Source organism: Pseudophryne corroboree, chromosome 9, assembly GCF_028390025.1.
Source record: "Pseudophryne corroboree isolate aPseCor3 chromosome 9, aPseCor3.hap2, whole genome shotgun sequence".
Lineage (NCBI taxonomy): Eukaryota > Metazoa > Chordata > Amphibia > Anura > Myobatrachidae > Pseudophryne > Pseudophryne corroboree.
In genome coordinates, this window is record NC_086452.1 from 384,701,404 (window position 1) to 384,716,244 (window position 14,841).

Genomic DNA, 14,841 nt, shown 5'->3' on the forward strand with positions numbered 1-14,841 from the left:
TTCTTTTTCACGGACATTTACGGTTTTTACCCATCTGTGTCAAACAATACCACCTATATTTTTTGTATTCTCTTCTTTTTGCATATAAAACCTGAAATTTGTGAGTCATCGCGAAAGAGTGGCCATTTGAAAAGGACTTCAATCCATATAAGTTATGTATATTTATGTTTTTATTCATTGATGTGATATATGGTTATCGCCTTTGATCTATCCTCAAAATCGTATAGTTTTTGCATCTAGAGATGGACAGAGGCGGATTGGCCACAGGGTTTCCAGGGAAGATTCCCGGTGGGCCGATGCACCCATGGGGCCTGTTTTGTTTGAGGACACATGGTCCTATTTATAGGCATAATGAATAAACTGCTAAATAATTTGCATATATGAAAATGACTTTGCCACTTAGTCTGTGATTGCAGATGATCTAGTGTATGCTCTGTCTGCCTGCTTGGCTGACATTTAAGATTGAGTGAATAGTGATTGGGATATGGTTGGTGTAATAAGCAAGAAAATATATCTTTCTAAAGAATTATATAGTTTCCTAAATTCTAAAGGTGTATCATATAATGTGCTCATAATATGTAATTTTATTTCCTTTTAACTTCCCCCTTGATGTTGGACATGCCCACTCTCTGGAAAGTCTTGGGGTGAGGGTGCTGCTGCCATGGCCCATGGCTAGGCCTTACACCTCTGGTGCTGCCCATGTGGGGCCACTAGTACAAATTTTTCCAGGGCCGCTTTTTGTTCCCAATCCACCCCTGGAGATGGACCTATACTAATCTAAAATCAAAGCGTTTGATGGATGCATTGTCCCATTTTGTGACTGCCATGATAAGTAAAAGGTCTGCTGCCGGCATAATTATGGATATAAAAAGTTGAGATTGAAAATATAATGAAACCTGAAGAAATGTTTACAGATGTTGGCTGGTGAAACCGATGCTTTCATCTGCAACTAATTAGCACATTATGTAATAAGGATTCCTCATAAAAAAAAAGAGTAAGAACAGCCAGTTCCAGGCTGCACAAAGTTGAAGTGAGGTAAAGAAAAGGCGGGAAAGTTATCACAGACTGTGAGCCGTTGCCAAGGTGCAGCTTAAACAGACACTCCTCAGTAAACAGACACGGAATCCATTTTTCCAGGAGTTATTAGGGACATGTATATCATTGCTGTCCAAGCAATTGCTAGAGGACATTTCTAATAAAGCTCTCAAGGACTGAGATGAGGGAATGCACCATCTATTAGTGGATCTGGGAGACTGGGATGACAACAGTTCAGATTTGTCTCAGGCCTTGAGAATAATATGAATGAGGTGATACTTTTGGCACTGATGTGTATACAGCGTGCCGTCTGGGACTTGTACAGCCTTAGGAATAACTGCACTGATTGTGCAAACTGACCCCCCCCCCCCCCCACACGTCAAGTTGAGTGTTATGCTGGATACACACTAGACGATATTGTGAACGATGTGCCCTATTCCGACTGATCGGAATGATACATCATTCAAATCATCAAGTTGGTACGCACTATGCCGCTGACGATGCGCACTTCCTAGTGTTGTCAGCGACATCCTCCGTCGGCCCTGCATGCAGGGCCAATGGAAGATATCATTAGAGAGGAGGATGCTGACGAATGCAGTATGGCTCCCGCCGCCTCTCTATCGCTGCCTCCATCTGCAAGTGTGTATGCACTTGCCGATACTGCCCCCTCACCAGGTCCCATCGCCTGTGATGTCACTGGGTACACACATCGTGTAGTGAGTACCCAGCTTTATGTAAAGATACAGACCCAGAGGGAAACTGAGAAGCCAGGGTAATGGTGACATATTACAGACTGATGGTATTGTAATATATTTGACACCATCTGGATGGGGTGTATCAATTTTGCATTAAAATTTTGATACATCTCGCCCTTTGTCATCTGATCTTACCTGCAGGGACAGCTCTTCCGGTAAGAGCTGTCCCTTGGTATGAGAGTAGTTACGGGTTTATGATCCAGGTGTCCTATTAAGGTTTTGGTTTGCACATGCACAGTCAGTCAGTCAGTCAGTCAGTCAGGGGCTTCACATGAAAAGCTGTCCATAGGCTTCTTTAGGCAACACCATCGATAGTTGGAGTTGTCACCTATCATGCAGCAGTTCTGGAAAGTTTTGTTTTAAGGAGCGTTCTGCATACTGGCACCGCACATCACAACTCCGTAGAATTCAATGTGACCTGCTGTTCCGTGGGTCCGCAGCATATACATCCGCAGCAGATCCTTTTTAATACATATACACAGTTTTCTGAGGTTTTGCCACATTATTAACTTTGATACATCCAACCACAATATTTTGTATTAAGCTCACTTTAATCCAAAGCACAGATCAGTGTACTCATTACACAAACACACGAACACACACACGCTAACACAAACACACACGCTAACACAACAAACACACGCAAACACACACAAACACAAGTCGCTCTTGGTGGATGACAAGAGACGGTGTTACCTGGCTTTGTCAAAGTATTTTCCAGTGTAAGCCATACCAGCGGCTGCGCCCAGCCCCTGTCCCAAAGATCCTGTGGCCACATCTACGAAATCTTGTTTCTGAAATAGAAGCATTCATTGGTATTATTCTACCTGTTATGATGTACAGTATTATACATAGTCATTTATTAAAGTGTCCAACATAGCGTGTGAAACAAAACTCAATTTTGTACTTTTTCCTAAATTTAGCATTTTATAGGGGCAGCTGTGGGCAGAGTTCCAGAAAACAACCCAATTTTCTGGCCATGCCAAAGCAAGTGGTTGCATCCTTGGATGCAACTGGCCCCAGCAGCTTTTCCACGGACACCCTGAGTAAACTGAGGGATATTCAGATGTCTGATGGTGACTGATTTGGACAGATGCTGCATACTTGGATGCAGGAGCGGGTCACAGAAGCCAGCAGAGGACATATTTTTACATAAGACACTTGCTGACGCTTTTGCAAAGACGCAGCAGCTGTGCTATAGTGTCCACCTCTGGATCGGCCCTATAGTGTACTAGGCCCAATAAAGTCCTGCTTTTTGCACACAGCAGCTGCATCCACAGCCAGAGTTGTTTCCAGGATACTCATGCATTGTGCTTTTGTTGCATTAGCAATGTGAATAAGATGCATAATTTGCACAAAAACTCTATAGAAAGACGCATGGCGTTGCTTAGACGCAAAAGTCTGTAGCATGCCAAACTGAGCTACTTACCACGATTTGAGGATAGGTGTATGTGGACACATTTTAATGAAGGACGTACTATTATTAAGTATTGCACTGCTTCATGTTTGTAAGTAAATATATTATGGGGAGGGGTCCTGGACTGCACACTCTAGCTTCTTATAATGGGATGTGCTACCTTGCTGGGACTTTGGGGGTAATTCAGATCTGATCGCAGCAGCAAATTTGTTAGCTAATGGGCAAAACCATGGGGGTCATTCTGAGTTGATCGCTAGCTGCTGTTGTTCGCTGTGTAGCGATCAGTGAAAAAAAAACGGCTAATCTGCGCATGCGCATTGTATGGGTACGAATTCCATTGTGGTTTTGCACTTGTTCTAGTGACGATTCCAATCGCACAGTCGAATGCAAAGGAGACTGACAGAAAGAGGGCATTTATGGGTGTCAACTGACCGTTTTCTGGGAGTGTTTGGAAAAACGCAGGCGTGGCTGGGCGTTTGCTGGGCGGATATCTGACGTCATTACTGTATCACTTGTCACAGTAATCATTGCACAGGATAAGTAACTACAGGGCTGGTCTTGTTTTGCACAAAATGTGTTTGCAGGCGCTCTGCTGCACAGGCGTTTGCACTCCTGCAAAGCGAAAATACACTTTGCACGGCTGCTAAAAACTGCTAGCGAGCGATCAACTCGGAATGACCCCCATGTGCACTGCAGGGGGCGGCAAATATAACATGTGCAGAGAGAGTTAGATTTGGGTGGGTCATATTGTTTCTGTGCAGGGTAAATGGCTGCTTTAGTCTTACAATGCAATTTAGATTTAAGTTTGAACACACTCCACCCAAATCTAACTCTCTCTGCACATGTTATATCTGTCCCCCTGCAGTGCACATGGTTTTGCCCAATTGCTAACAAATTTCCTGCTGCGATCAGATCTCAATTAGGCCCTTAGTACAGCAATATAGGAACAAGAGTGCAGGTGCACAATACACCATTAAAATTATAACAACCATCATATCCGAGGTTCTTGGCATATATTGACCAATATTTGAGCCTGCCCACCTTCTTCATGGTGACCTCATCGGACAGGTCCCTAACATTATAGGGGTTCGCCTCTGGGTGCTCTGCACTGGAGGTGGTGCAGATGTAACATGTGCAGAGAGGTACATTTGGGTGGGGTGTGTTCAAACGGAAATCTAAATTGCAATGTAAAAATAAAGCTGTCCAGTATTTGTGGGCTACATGCAAAAGTAACCCGAATATACCCTGCACAGAAAAGAATATACCCCCTTAAATCTAAATCTCTCTGCACATTACCTCTGCCCCACCTGCAGCGGAACATAATATTGCCCAGCTGCTCGATTTTTTGCTTTACTTACAAACATGAATCAAGCCCTATGTCTTTTAATGTAGATAATGACATTTAATATAAAATATTAGATTTGGAGCCAGATAGTTGCATGTAAAACAGTAATTTCAAAAATGAAATACGCATGTAATATTGTAACCTGTATTATTCTTTATGGTAACACTGTATGATTACTTTGCATTTCCTAAACAAATTACATACATACATCACAAATGAGCTGTAATGGTATAAACAAGCAAAATCTCAAAAATAAAATTATATTTTCAGATATGTACTGTATATCACCCATGTATAAGCCACAATTAACTATGGGATCTGATGTACTTGAATAGCAATGATTAACGAATTTAGTGTGGGTGTTCACATGATCAGCAATTCATGCCAGCTGCAGTCAGTAGAGAGGGTCACAAGATGGCGCTGCTATCACTTAATTTTTTAAGAAAACACACAACTAATTCAACTAATTGGAAGAAGGGTGAAAGAGGCCGTGTTGGGAGATACATACGATATTCTGGCAGACGGGATGCTGGCTGTCATTATAGTAGACAGCGGCATCCCGTCTGCCGGAATTCCGGCAGCGAGTGCGCTTACCATGCATTGGTCCCGGTAGCTCGCTGCACTAGCCACAGGTTTTATTCCCACTCAGTTGGTGGCTTGGACCCACCAACCGTGTTGGAATACTGCGTGGGTGTTGGGATTCCATTTGTATGTAAAATGCCAGCTGTCGGGATTCCAGCGTCAGTCTCCTGAACGCCGGGATCCCGACGGGAGGTATATTGACTGGGGAGTTAGGCCTCATAAGGATCTAAATTATCAGAAAACCGGAAAACCGTTGCTTCTAATGTGGAGGCCCCATCAGTTCTTAGAAGTGGTGGTCCTGCAGTTCCCATGTATTTATTTCATCCAACCATAATAAACGTTGTGATCTCTCAAATTTGGCATTGGTAGCATTACATTGCATGGTTTCTATACAGGGATTGTCGTTTTGTACTGAGCCATGCGGGTGAATTCTTGCCAAATAGCCCATTGTGGTCAGGTGACATACAAACACAAGCAAACATGGACAATGAATTTGCCTAGTACACACCGGTACGGGATGTCCCTCCAATATAGAGTCAATCTTCCTCAGGTTTAACAGTTCTGATTCCGGCAGAAAACCGGCCTCTGCCCAGGCTGCGTACAGAATCGGTGCCGCATGACCCTGAAAGGAGAAAAATAGTCTGTGAGCTTAACGTTCCCATGAAGTTTAATCTGTTTTGCGTTTTAGAAAAGACAAAACAAGGTGAAGGACCCTTGTAGCGCCTGTGTAATGGACTAGGTGTGAGCGTACACATGTTATCATACACGTGCAGACCTTGCTGGGACTACACATGCTAAAACTTTCCCACATAATCTGTCTAGTAGCAAAACGTCAGCACAGCTGCATAATACGGCAACAATACCCCAGAGAAAACACTTCTACAGATCAGCATGGGAAAGCTGGATGCTTCCGAAGGGGACAATACTCAGATCATATACCCAACTCAACACGCCCAGCTGCTGCCCACTAACTCCCACCCAGCCATCGGATAGAAGTGGCGCAGAGATGCATAAATCGCTCTTAGCTGCTGTGTGATGCGTATGCTGGCTGCTGCGTATAGTTAACAAAAATCTGCAATATGCGTCCACGTTCAGGCTTGTCTGTGACTAGGGGGAGATGTACTAAGCAGAGATAAAAGTGGAGAAGTGAGCCAGTGGAAAAGTTGCCCATGGCAACCAATCAGCATTGACGTAACATTTATAATTTGCATACTATAAAAGTATATACAGCAGCTGCTTGGTTGCCATGGGCAACTTCTCCATTGGTTCACTTCTCCACTTTTATCACTGTTTAGTACATCTCCCCCTTAGAATCAGGCCCTTTGTCCTTACATACCTTAGACATCACAAAGCGGTCATTGTTGGGGTTCCTGGGATCCTGAGGCTTATACCGCATTGTGTGGAAGAAGAGCACAGACATGATTTCGGCTGCGCTGCAGCATGATGACGGGTGTCTAGGAAGGAGAACAGAACATGTGATCAGATTTGCAGTCAGCTACAGGAACCATCCGATGTCACTTGTCATAGTGATAACATTGGGCATAGCAACAGCCATCATGCAGATTTCTTTGCTAACACACAGAGCACCCATATGGCATAAGCCTACTTACCTGGGCACGTGTCTGCTCACAGAGGGAGTGCGGAGGTGAAGTGAGGATGGGGTCCTTACAAAATCTTGCAGTAATGCCCCTTTATTTCTATTTCTAGTGTGTGCCTACTCGCCTTAGTTTTCAAGGTGTTAATCCAAAATGTGTAAAATAGTTTTTGACTCCCCAACCCTTTACTATTTAATAAGTGTCATACTTCCGAGCATGCACCTTAATCACTACTACAACTAACGTAATTGGTGAAAAGGTACGCTGTGTGCCACCTTGTTTGTGTTAAGGGAGAGCGCCCTGTGCTGTCTCCTTACCCGGGGGCACTAGATTCCCAGGCGTGCGCTACTGCGCTTGTACGGCCACGCTGCACATCTTCAGCTCCATCCTCCATAGAAGAAGTCCGTGCCGCATACAGTCTCCATAACGGAGAAACAGCATTACTCGGGCCAGTGACCCTGCATGGCCCATTATATCACCACTGCTATACTGCTACATATATATGCCAGTGTGTGCATAGTCTGCTGCCATCACTGTATGTGGCGTGAGACCCATATGACCACAAACCACCTGTGCTACCCTATATGTTCCTGGTTTGTACATACAATGTAATGTATATGTGCATTGTGTACCTGTTGTACATACTGTACCTGCTGCATACCTCACAACATTTTCATTTGTTGATTCTGGACCCAAAAAGGGGGTGGTACCTAACAATAAAGGGGGTGTAGCCTCATGGCACCCCCATTAACATCACTGTGGGAGGCATTCCCAGCACCCTCTGAGATGGTGGGCTGCCCCCAGGCTCTCCTAGCACTGTGTATAGATGATGTGCACAACACACAGGATCTATCCTCCCCGTGACAGTGCTCCCCCCTCCCCGAAACTTTTACACCCTGCAGAACACTGAGGTCCACAGGTGGGACAGTCCTAGAAAAATGAAAGAGTTGAGAGGTATGCTGCGACATTAACCCTGTGAAATCCTGCAAACCTGTTCTCTCTGGTTAATAAACAAAAGAACAGGTATAATTATCTATTGTGGGGACTGACCTCAATCACACTAAAGGTCCATACACACTTAACGATAAAATGAGCAACGTCGCTCATTTTCCCCCTCCTTGAGCGACGTCGCTCATTTTTTCGTCAAGTGTGTATGCCGCCAGCGACGACCGATGCGCGGCCCCGCGGGTCGACAACGATCGTCGCTGTCGGTAGGGCATGCATGAAGGATGTGGACTGTCGTCCACGACCTTCATGCAGGGCTGGCGGGGGCGTGACGTCACTGAGCGATATGAGCGCTGTGCGTACAGGCGGCCGCCTACCGGCCGGCCCGGGATGGGGAAACGTTAGACGATGTCACTCACAGAGCGACATCGTCTAATGTGTATGGGCCTTTACTGGCACCTATGCCAATAGTTTGTTTGCACCTCTTTATTGTTCAGCTGAACACAAAAATATCCAGATAACTTTATGCTACCATCACCAGATACTAGGATGTGGTATGGCTGACCGGCAGTCAGCATACCGACGCCTGGATCCCGGCGGGGAGGGGCGAGTGCAGCAAGCGGTCGCCACAAGTTCTATTCCCACTCTATAGGTGCTGTGGACAACCACGAGTGGAAATAGTCCCTGTTGGTTGGCATGCCGACTGTCAGGATAGTGAGGGGGCGGGATGTTGGTAGAGGTCATGTGACCGTTGGTCTCCCGACCGCTGGTCACATGAATACCACCCAGATACTGTACTGTTGTTTTATTTATTAACTATTGGTTTGTGCACTATGGGGGTTATTCAGATCTGTTAGAAACTCTAATGTTCAGACCCATGTTGCACTGCAGGTGGGGCAGATGTTACATGTGCAGAGAGAGTTAGATTTGGGTGGGTTATTTTGGTTCTGTGCAGGGTAAATACTGGCTGTTTTATTTTTACACTGCAATTTAGATTTCAGTTTGAACACACCCCACCCAAATCTAACTCTCTCTGCACATGTTACATCTGCCCCACCTGCAGTGCAACATGGTTTTGCCCATTAGTGTGCTTTTTTGGTTTGCTAACAAATCTGAATAAGGCCCTATATGTGATCTTGCTGTATGTCCCCTCTTACTCCTGGACCGGCTTTCTCCGTAGCTCACAGAGGGAATTGGAGCAGGATTAAGAATATGAAGACTGTGTCTCAACGCACATCCCTTCAGCTCAGCCCCTATACACTAGTACGATTTGGCTCTTTTCGATTTCAACCCATTGGACCGATAAATCGTGTGAAAAGTGTCAAATCGTGTATCATTCACTTCCGATCCGATGCGCAGTCCCGTGCACTTCGGATCGGATCGGAGATTGTCACTGCTGCACCAAATATACATTGTATCCCAGAGCAGTGAATGGGATCGCATGCGAAACATCATATGCAAAATGACTGCATACGATGTATCGTATGCGATATAGCCGCCGTCAGGGCTGCATGCGATACCTCAGCTTAATGTATGGTCACCTTAAGGCCCAAAGTCATGGCGTGATGAACATCGTCCACTATATAATCTGACTCTGGTAAATGTAAAAGCTGACTGACGAGGTTAGAAAGTATGTTTCTTATGTTAATAAGCTAATTAACCTTTGGGAGGCTTTACTGTGTCCCTACATAAGACTGCATAAAATCACCATGCATGTTAGAACTTAATACATGCTGCAAATACTGATTACTCATCCTTACAGTGCTGAACAAATGTTAGCTCAGAGATTGGCACACACGTACACATTTACAGTTGTTATTCTGTCTCACACAAACGAATTAACTCAGGATTCTACATGCAACTTTAACAATCCCAGTCCTGCAAACTCATACTTAGCCAGGTTCTAAGGCTGCCTTCTTCTTCACAGGCTGAAATACGACAAGTACAAGTAAAAATCCCACCCTTGTGTATGGAAAGTGTGAGTGACCACAAAATAACAACATCAGACGTCTGTAGAATATTAACAGTATCTTTATAGTATTAACAATAACAATAGCTACACTAATTAAATCAAAATCAGCTCTGTGCCCAAAAATATGAAATAACTTTTAATTGCAACAGTGCCGCTTGCTTCATTTACAAAACAGGTAAATAATATATTTTTAATACACATAAACTGTACATTTCCCTTTACAAGAATTGACAATACGCATGTTAGATTTAGCTGTGCACAGGATTAAGGGGTCGTTGTGCTAAACTTTGGAGAGAGATAACGGCCCAGATTTATCAAGCCTTGGAGAGTGATCATTTGCACGGTGATAAAAAACCAGCCAATCAGCTCCTTACTGTAATTTTTTAAACACAGCCTGTAACATGGTAGTTAGGAGCTGATTGGTCAGTACCTTATCACTGTGCAATGTATCACTCTCCAAGGCTTGATAAATCTGGAAAAAGTACGAATCAATCAGCACCTAATTGTCATTTTTCAAACACAGGGGCAGATGTACTAAGCCTGGAGAAGTGATAAAGCAGTGATAAAGAAGTGATAAGTGCAAGGTGATAATGCACCAGCCAATCAGCTCCTAACTGTCATTTTTCAAACACAGGGACAGATGTACTAAGCCTGGAGAAGTGATAAAGCAGTGATAAATAAGTGATAAGTGCAAGGTGATAACGCACCGGCCAATCAGCTCCTGTCATTTTTCAAACCCGTAATGATGGCTGGTGCATTATCACCTTGCACTTATCACTTCTTTATCCCTGTTTATCACTCCTCCAGGCTTAATACATCTGCCCCACAGCCTGTAACATGGCAGTTAGGAGCTGATTGGCTGGTACTTTATCGCTCTCCACTTTATCACACTCCAAAGCTTAGTACATAGACCCCTAAGCCTTCTATGAGATAAGACCTTACAAATGCAATGAATCATTTAGTAAAAAAAAAAAATGATATATGAAGACACAGCAGTGTTTATTTAAAACTACTGCATATGTATGTGTGTAGTATGTTATGCCTGCGGCCGGGATCCCGGCGCCCAGCATACCGGAGCTGGGATCCCGGCCGCCGGCAGCTGGGCGAGCGAAAGTTAAGTCCCTTGCTGGCTCGCTGTGCTCGCCATGCTGCAGGCACGGTGGCGCGGCACGCTATTTATTCTCCCTCCAGGGGGGTCGTGGACCCCCAAGAGGGAGAATAGTTGTCAGTATGCTGGGTGTCGGGATTCCGGCGCCGGTATACTGAGCGCCGGGATCCCAACGGCCGGCATACTGAATACCACCACATATGTATAGCTCTGTCTGGAGCTGCTTGTTTAAAAGGTATTGCATGTTAAAGACTAGCCTCTATTATAGCAGACTCCTAGCTGGCCACTAGGGGCACTATCCCATGTTTCATTTTACATCAGCCGAGCGACTAGTATGGCGACTTACACCTTTCTCATCACCTATTATCCCATGTCTCAGTCATTTATCACACAGTCACAGCTGAACCCCATTACGGTGGGTGTTTTAATTTTCTGATTTGTAAATTCCATCCTGCAGCTGTGTTACTAATCGGGGTATTTATCAAAGCTCGGAGAGAGAGAAAATTGTGAGAGATAAAGTACCAACCAATCAACTCCTAACTGCCATTTTTCAAACACAGCCTATTAAATGTAAGACAGAAGCCGACTGGCTAATACTTTATCTCTCACAATTTTATCTCTCTCCAAGCTTTAATAAATACACAATAAATGTGCTGCTTTATCTTTCCATATTCCTTCCTTTATTCATAATAGGTGTATCTACAGTATATCATCTGACAGACTTGTTTATTTCAGTTACCTTTGGTTATGACGCAGATCTGCTACATACTCTACCTCAAGTAACCCAACTTTGGGGGTAATTCCAAGTTGATCGCAGCAGGATTTTTGATACCAATTGGGCAAAACCATGTGCACTGCAGGGGAGGCAGATATAACATGTGCAGAAAGCGTTAGATTTGGGTGGGTTATTTTATTTCTGTGCAGGGTAAATACTGGCTGCTTTATTTTTACACTGCAAATTAGATTGCAGATTGAACACACCACACCAAAATCTAACTCTCTCTACACATGTTATATCTGCCTCCCCTGCAGTGCACATGGTTTTGCCCAATTGCTAACAAAAATCCTGCTGCGATCAACTTGGAATTACCCCCTTTGTGTCCCATCAGTGAGCAAAAACAAAACCTATGCAGAATAAAATACACAGCCTTCAGGCATAGAAGCGCAGTACTTGTATTAAACATAGGCTGCAGGAAATCATGTAGGTGCATATAAATCAATAATCTGAAAGTGCAAGCAAATACAATTTTAGCTGCAATCAAATGTCTATATTTCTAGTTTATTCATTGTGTCAACAGTACAGATAGGAAACTGTCAATTTCATCATTAGTGAAATCATTTGGAACCACTGTTATTTACTCTCTTAGTAATAACTGTTTGCAACAGTGCAAACTGATCTTCTCCATATGCATCCCTTACACAACAGCCGCTGTGTCATAACACTGTTCCACAATGTGGTGTCTGATCACACAACACTGTGCTAATCATATTGTTTCATATGAGATTGCACCAAGAATTCCACTGGTATTAGCAGAGTACACTCAGGCTGACCTAGCTATTTGGGACAAGGCAAGTGAAGATAGTTTACGGGCCTGACTACCCACGAGGAATGAGAGAATGCCAACTCATCACAAACTAAAGCTACAAGCACATCATTCTTTTGGCGTTATTATTAAAGGGAAATCAAGGACTAAGCAGAAGCAGGTTCTAGCTTTAATCTGTTTTCTTTAAATGGAGGGAAAAAAATCTGCACAAAGGGGGTCATTCCGAGTTGATCGTTCGCTAACTGCTTTTAGCAGCAGTGCAAATGCTAAGCCGCCGCCCTCTGGGAGTGTACCTTAGCTTAGCAGAAGTGCGAATGAAAGGTTCGCAGCATTGCTACAAAAAAAGATTGTGTAGTTTCAGTGTAGCTCGAGACTTACTCCTACCTTGCGATCACTTCAGTCTGTTTAGTTCCTGTTTTGACGTCACAAACACGCCCTGCGTTCGACCAGCCACTCCCCCGTTTCCCCACGCACGGCTGCGTTTGTATCTGACACTCCTGCGTTTTTCAGCACACTCCCGGAAAACGGTCAGTTACCTCCCAGAAACGCCCCATTCCTGTCAATCACTCACCGATCAGCAGTGCGACTGAAAAGCGTCGCTAGACCTTATGTGCAACTGCATCGGCTTTTGTGAAAGTACAGTGCGTGTGCTCACTGCGCACCATACGCATGCGCAGAATGGCGGATTTTTTGCCTGATCGCTGAGCTGCGAACAACGGCAGCTAGCGATCAACGCGGAATGACCCCCAAAGGGCCTAATTCAGAGATGTACATCTTTGTATCTGTCAAAATGAATCTATCACATACCAACAGCAGAGGCACAATACTGAGGTAGGAACAAATATTCATTTGTTATCAATACACGAGGCATGAGGCCAGAGCCGGTCTTAGGCATAGGGAAACTAGGCAAATGCCTATGGTATTTGGTATCCTTAGGGGCACCAGCAGCTTCTGCTGATTAAAATGATATGTGGCACGCCTATATTTTGTGTGTGACTGCGGCTGTATCTGCATATGAAATGCTACGTTGTGTGTATACCTGGAAATCACTGTAATGTGCATTTCGTATGCAGATACAGCCACAGTCGCACACAGAATATAGGCATGCTGCATATCATTTTAATCAGCAGAAGCTGCTTGTGCATCCTAACATAGCAGTGCAAAAGGCGCCCGACATCAGCAGAGCTGCCAGCTGACTCATGCCAGGCATCTCCTGCACAACTAGCGGCGGTGCTAGAGGGCACCAGCCAAAATCTTGCCTAGGGCATCATATTGGTTAGGGACGGCTCTGCATGAGGCACAAAGTGTTTGCGGCCTCACTGGGGTCACTGCTTCAAGTAAAGATGGCGTTAGTCCGTTGTAGCCTATAGGCTACAGATCGCAAGTTTAGCCAGCAGAAGGTTCCCCGGCAATGGCCGCCGTGCATGTGTAGTCAGTGGGACTGTGCATAAGTCCAGCTACCACTCTGGAAACATCGTAGGGACGGGTTCCGTGTCCCTGCGACTGGTCAGTAATACATGAGTATGCAATCATTGATAAACAGAATGTATATACGAGTATATATATGTGTATGTGTATATATATATATATATATAATTATATATACATATATATATATATATATATATATATACACCAAGCGAAACAACAGGAGGTCTGAGGAAGGGGACACGTCCCCGAAACGTTACCTGTTGTTCTTATTAAAAATCTTCACGGGGTGAAGTTTGTTTCCACAAAGCTACAAGTCTGTGAGTGCCACCTGATTTCGCTTGGTACATGTTGGTGGACTGGCATGTCCACAAGGAAGGGCACCACAGCCAGCTAATTTCAAGGAGTGCCGGGGCAGTCTTTGGAGATATATATATATATATATATATATATATATATATATATATACACACAAAAGAATTGTTTAGTGCTTTAGAGTTTGTTTGAGTTTCAACACTATTGGTACACTATTGGTACACCATATATACAGGAACAACATTATTTCCTTGAATTGCAGTAGCTGATAATTGTGTTTCTTCTGCTTATCTTCTTCTTTCAAAACAATCACCTCAAGTTTCAAGTTAACTTCCTTCATGTTTTTGAGATGACCTTCCTGAAACAATGTGGAAGAAACTTTGGGGTTGGCTCATAATTAAATTGACTAAACTATTAACCCTAAAATAAGTTACATTACCAATAAACTGCTCATTCTGAACTTATTTTCACAAAAATATTTCCCCCACTGATTCTGTCATTATGCTCCTCCTTATCCTGTTTAGCGCTGATCCTCACAGTGTAGATTGAGACACCTGGCGATCGTGTCTTTGCGTATGACGGTATTTCTGAACAGCAACAGCCTACAAATTCTACTATTTAGGACATCTGTACTCATCTCTCTGCAGATCTGGGTTGGGTATGGGTGACCGGTGCTTCGGATTACGCAGTTCACCATACCAACGCCGGGATCCCGGGGATTAGAATGCTGGAGGGGGGCAAGCGCAACAAAGCCCCTTGCGGGCTCGGTGTGTGCTCGCCACAGGTTTGATTCCCACTCT

The 14,841-nt window shown here is 44.2% G+C and overlaps 1 protein-coding gene across 2 annotated transcripts in view; it reads right to left on the reverse strand.

Moving 5' to 3' along the window:
* Positions 1–14,841, reverse strand: part of TKT (transketolase) — a 58,020-nt gene that overhangs the window by 39,230 nt on the left and 3,949 nt on the right. Inside the window, exons 1-4 of one of the 2 annotated variants that reach the window (XM_063940806.1) lie at positions 9,567–9,590; positions 6,471–6,588; positions 5,643–5,756; positions 2,487–2,584 (exon numbers count right to left, since the gene is read on the reverse strand). In XM_063940806.1, coding sequence (XP_063796876.1) covers positions 2,487–2,584; positions 5,643–5,756; positions 6,471–6,554 — 296 coding nt within the window. In that variant the 5' untranslated portion in view covers positions 6,555–6,588; positions 9,567–9,590. Of the gene's footprint in view, positions 1–2,486; positions 2,585–5,642; positions 5,757–6,470; positions 6,589–9,566; positions 9,591–14,841 lie in introns of those variants that run through there. The other variant, XM_063940805.1, reaches the window with a different exon arrangement.